General features: G+C 43.8%; 1 protein-coding gene across 1 annotated transcript in view; it reads left to right on the forward strand.

The window, feature by feature from the left end:
• CYP4V2 (cytochrome P450 family 4 subfamily V member 2) overlaps window positions 1-4,846 on the forward strand; it is a 20,116-nt gene extending 15,270 nt beyond the window's left edge. Inside the window, exons 9-11 of the mRNA XM_017507001.2 lie at window positions 2,912-3,046; window positions 3,140-3,319; window positions 4,517-4,846. Of these exons, the coding sequence (XP_017362490.1) occupies window positions 2,912-3,046; window positions 3,140-3,319; window positions 4,517-4,689 (488 nt within the window). The 3' untranslated portion in view covers window positions 4,690-4,846. The remainder of the gene's footprint in view (window positions 1-2,911; window positions 3,047-3,139; window positions 3,320-4,516) is intronic.
• The last annotated feature ends 794 nt before the right edge of the window (window positions 4,847-5,640 follow it).

Raw genomic sequence — 5,640 nt, forward strand, 5'->3', positions numbered from 1 at the left:
CTGCTGCTCTTAAGGTTAGAGCCTGGGGTGCACAGATGCATGCTGCTGTTCTTGAGGTTAGATGCTGGGGTGCACAGATGTGTCCTGCCGTTCTCGAGGTTAGAGCGTGGGGTGCACAGATGCGTGCTGCCGTCCTTGAGGGTAGATGCTGGGGTGCACAGATGCGTGCTGCCATCCTGGAGGTTAGATGCTGGGGTGCACAGATGCGTGCTGCCATCCTCAGGTGTCTCACTGCTTCCCAGGAGAAACAGAAACATACACGAAGAGTCATGGGCTGTGCATTTGAGTGAAGGTGCTATTTGGGAGAACGGAGTAGGTGGTCAAACTGTTCAGAAAGGTACAGGAAAGCCCATTTAGAGACGATTGCATCTGACCTCTATAGATGAAGAAGAGAAAAGATGGATTAAGCTACCAGGAGCGAAACTTCTGTTCTACAGCAAGCGACCCAGAGGAAAAGCATCCTGGGTGGATGCCAGCAGGGAGGGCCAGGGTCCTGGGCTTGCTCCTGTGCTCCCTGCCAGCCCCACTGTCTTGGCTTTTGTCTTCTTGATTGGTGTTCCAACTACCACGTTCATTTTCAAGGCAGGAAGGCAGGGAGGTGGGGGTGCTGGGTGTGTTGGTGTCCTGTGACTCCTGTGATGAATTCACAAATGGGGAGGTTCCCAGCAGCAGACGCCTGTTCCCTCACGGTTCTGGACACCCATGTCAAAGATCAGTGTCGCTGAACCTGCATCACCATGTGGGCAGGACTGTGCTCCTTCTGGAGAAAAAAAATCCACCCTTCGTCGCTTCAGCCTTTCTTGGCTGACAGCCGCATCGCTGACATCTCTGCCAGTTTCTGCATCTCCCTCTCTTCTGTCTGGGCGTGTGCACGCACGTGCATGCACGTGTGGTGTGGTATGTGTGTGTGTGCTTGTGTGTCTTTCTCTCACAAGCATACTTGTGATGGCATTCAGAACCCACCTGAATAATTGCCCCACTGTAAGATCTTTAAATCCGCCAAGAGCTCTTTACTTCCAAATAGGGTAACGTTTACAGATTGCAGGGTTTAGGACCTAATATTTGGGGGCCCATTATCAGCCTGCCACAAAGAGACTTCCATCAATTTTATCCTTTTTAAAAATCACATGTTCCCCAATAACTGCAAGGTGAAAAGGAACAAAGTTGTGTTAGCCAAGCAACGAGGGGTATCTGATGCGGTTTCATAGCGAGAGGTGGGGAAGGAAAACTAAAGGAATAAGGCTGGAGAGAGAAGGCTTTCCAGAGGAGAAGCAGAAGAGCACAGGCACTGAAGTGGAAAGGTTTCTGGTTCGGAGGGCTATAGTGGAGAGAGAGAGACAGTGAAAACGCATCTCATTCACGGAGATGAGGACGGAAAAGCAGTTTTGTGTGCAGATTGTGCAGGGACCGGAATTTCATATTAAGAGGCAAGCTTTTATTTTGCAGAATGGATGCCATCGAAACCTTTTGGCAACATTTTTGCCATTTTATTTTTTTCACATGGATTTTAATTTTGCTTAGATTGCCTTGAGTGGGTAAATGTGGTCTTCTAAGAGCTCACAGGTTCTTTTGGAACAGGTTCCAATCTTTTCCCCTATGACGTTTAGCTGACTGCCAGCTTCACACATGCTCTGTGGTCCTGCAGAATTACTAACACAATCGTCATTTCTAGAGTCTTTGTTCTGTGCGTCTCGTGTTTTCTGCTTATTGTGCCTCACTTTTTCTTCTACTCCCAATCCTGGTTCTATAATTTTTGAGCAACTAATCTTTGTGTACTGAGTTGCAATTATTAATTCCTTGTGTTATTTTCTTTTTACTGAGATAAATGTCAAATAACATAAAATCCATCATTTTAAAGTGTACATTTCAGTGACATTTAGTACCTTCACCATATTGTACGATAGTCACGTCTACGTAATTCCAGAACATTTTCAGCGCCTCAAAAGGAAACTCAGTATCATTAACCAGTCACTCTTCATTCGTCCTTCCCCTGGCCCTGGCAGCCTCTAATGTACTTTCTGTCTCTATGGATTTACCTATTCCAAGTACTTCCTATTCATGGATTTGTATAATATGTGAACTTTTGTGTCTGTTTATTTTACTTGGCACATTGTCTCATTGTATTTTCATTATACATAATGTTAGAAATTCTGCTTTAGCTGTGGGTATTTCCCATGCCGTGATGCACATGTTCTTCTCTGATGGGTGTTTGATGAGTATTTAGCATCCTGTGCCTTGGTCCACGTGTTCTTCTTTGATGGATATCTGCTGGGTATTTAGCATCCCGTGCCTTGGTCCATGTGTTCTTCTTTGATGGGTATTTAGCCTCCCTTGCCTTGGTCCACGTGTTCTTCTTTGATGGGTAGCTGCTGGGTATTTAGCATCCCGTGCCTTGATCCACGTGTTCTTCTTTGATGGGTATTTGATGGGTATTTAGCATCCCGTGCCTTGGTCCACGTGTTCTTCTTTGTTGGATATCTGCTGGGTATTTAGCATCTGGTGCCTTGGTCCATGTGTTCTTCTTTGATGGGTATTTAGCCTACCATGCCTTGGTCCACGTGTTCTTCTTTGATGGGTATCTTCTGGGTATTTAGCATCCGTGCCTTGATCCACGTGTTCTTCTTTGATGGGTATTTGAAGGCTATTTAGCATCCTGTGCCTTGATCCACATGTTCTTCTTTGATGGGTATTTCATTAGTATTTAGTATTCTGTGCCTTGGTCCACGTGTTCTTCTTTGATGGGTATCTGCTGGGTATTTAGCATCTGGTGCCTTGGTCTATGTGTTCTTCTTTGATGGGTGTCTGATGGGTATTTAGCATGCCATGCCTTGGTCCACGTGTTCTTCTTTGATGTCTGTCCCCCAGCCCCACACCACAATTTCAGGTAATCTTATCTACTTGCTTTCATCAGGGAAGTCTGTCCGTCCTGCTACCGTAGAAGACCTGAAGAAACTTCGGTATCTGGAATGTGTTATTAAGGAGACCCTTCGCCTTTTTCCTTCTGTTCCCTTATTTGCCCGTACTCTTAGTGAAGATTGTGAAGTGGGTAAGTATGCTATACCAAAAGTAGAAGGGAGAGGGAAATTCTTTAATGTCTGCCCTGCTCCTGTCTCATGATGTATCGACTACTTCTTGACAGCGGGCTACAGAGTTCTGAAAGGCACGGAAGCTGTCATCATTCCATATGCCTTGCACAGAGATCCGAGATACTTCCCCAATCCCGAGGAGTTCCAGCCCGAGCGGTTCTTCCCTGAGAATGCCCAAGGGCGCCACCCATACGCCTATGTGCCCTTCTCTGCTGGACCCAGGAACTGTATAGGTTTGTATGCATCTGAATTGTTTGACCTTTCAGGCCCACATGTTGATAGCAGGTTTCTCACAGAGATTCCTTTGAGATGTGCTGTGACATTGCCCGTAGGCAACAGCCTTAACAAAATAGCTGGTTTCTTTTTTCCCTCACTTACTGTGCTTTGCAATTTTAAAATATCATTGTCAAAAGGTATATTCGTATATTAACCTGCCTGGGCTTCCATAGCAAAATAACACAGACTGGGTGACTTAAACAGCAGAAATTTATTTCTCACAGTTCTGGGGGCTGGAAGTATGAGATCAAGGTGCTGGCAGGGCTGCTTCTCCTGAGGCCCGTCTCCGTGGCTGGGAGATGCATTCTTCTCCCATGTCTTCACTCGGTCTTTTCTCTGTGTGGGCTGTGTCCTGATCTCTGGTCAGACTGCACTAAGGCCCACCCCAGTGACTTACTCGTACTTAATGACTTTTTTAAACGACCTGTCTCCAAATACAGTCATATTCTAAGGTATGGGGGGGTTAGGACTTCAACATATGAATTTGGAGAGAGACACAATTACCCATAACATAAAACATAATCAGTTTCATGGCAGAGTTCTGAAATGCTGTTGATTTTTAATTACAGTAGAATATAATTTATTGTGGTAAAAACTTCATGTGATGACTTATGGCTCACCTAATTTTTGTGTCTATTGCTTTTAAGAATTTCATTTTGCAAGTCAAAACAGAAAATGCTGCCATATGGCCAGCTGAAGTATTTAAGCAAAATGAATGCCCGTCGTCGCCCTGCACTTTCAACCGTTTTGGTTTTAGCATCTCTAGCATTTTATTTATGTAAATGCAGACATTAGTAAAGTGAGGTCAGATTGAAATGGGTGAATCTGAAGCTTTTTTGGTGGATCCATAGTAGATTAAAGACACTAAGACATAACCTAGAGTAGTGAGGCTCAGGCTTGAATGAGCTCAGGATTTATATGGATCAGTTGGAGTACAAATTCCCCGGCCCTCCCCAGCTATTGAGATGTGCAAGGTGGGAGCAGGGAGGGACCCTCACGACTCTTCATTTTTAACAAGTGTCCCAAGTCATTCTGATTCACCTTCTGCCTACTGTGAAAATATACAATGGCTTGCTTCCTATGATAGAACCCCTTGTTTCTCGTATTTGGGATAAGTCTATAAGCAAAGTGATGATATTTACATTAATTTGAAGGTCAAAAGTTTGCAATGATGGAAGAAAAGACCATTCTTTCATGCATCCTGAGGCACTTTTGGATAGAATCCAACCAGAAAAGAGAAGAACTTGGTCTAGAAGGACAGTTGATTCTTCGTCCAAGTAATGGCATCTGGATAAAGCTGAAGAGGAGGAATGCAGACGAAGCCTAACTATGTCATTGGGTTGTGCCTTTATCATGACAAAGGTCTTTCTTTTAAGAGATCCTTGGTATTTACAATTTACAGATCGTGAGTTCAATATGCTTGAATCCCCTAGACCTAATTTTTCCTTGTCTCCAGTGATCTTGACATCAAGTCTAACAAAGAACTTTGAGTTTTGTATTTTCCTGTTTTTGAGACTGAGGCTTGCTCTGTCGCCCAGGCTGGAGTGCAGTGGCGCCATCTTGGCTCATTGCAACCTCTGTCTCCCTGGTTCAAGCGATTCTCCTGCCTCAGCTTCCCAAGTAGCTGGTGCCCACCAGCACACCCAGCTAATTTTTTTGAATTTTTAGTAGAAACAAGGTTTCACCATGTTGGCCAGACTGGTCTCAAACTCCTGACCTCAGGTGATCCACCCGCCTCAGCCTCCCAAAGTTCTGAGATTACAGGCATGAGGCACCATGCCCAGAATAACTTTAGAATTTTTTAACGGTATTTAGGTTGACTCGGGAACACACACACATGCACGCACACACATACAATATAATTTGAAAAGAGTGAGTAAGTATTCTGACTCAGGCTTTTAGGTTGTAAAATTATATTAGTGGCATCAGTTATGATAAGAATAATTATAGTACTTCTCAGATTTTATAACACAGAGTAGATTATTTACAAGTTGATTCATAGGTTCTATACAGTTTCTCGTTTGATTGTGCACGTATAGTCTTTAATTCCTCATAGAATCACAATCACCTTTATGTAACATTATTGGAAGAGATTCATCTTCAGAATCTCCAATTTTTCACAGTGCCTCACAGGGTTAATCATGCCTTTTGGAGTTATAAGGGCCTTAGAACTTATCTACTTATGCTCCTTTATATTATAGTAAGGGGATGGAATTAATAAGAAAGTAAGTTTCTGCCCAAAGTCATGTTACCAGTTGGTGACAGAGCTGGAAATACA

The sequence above is a fragment of the Cebus imitator genome, unplaced genomic scaffold (genome assembly GCF_001604975.1).
Source record: "Cebus imitator isolate Cc_AM_T3 unplaced genomic scaffold, Cebus_imitator-1.0 Scaffold365, whole genome shotgun sequence".
NCBI classification, from domain to species: domain Eukaryota; kingdom Metazoa; phylum Chordata; class Mammalia; order Primates; family Cebidae; genus Cebus; species Cebus imitator.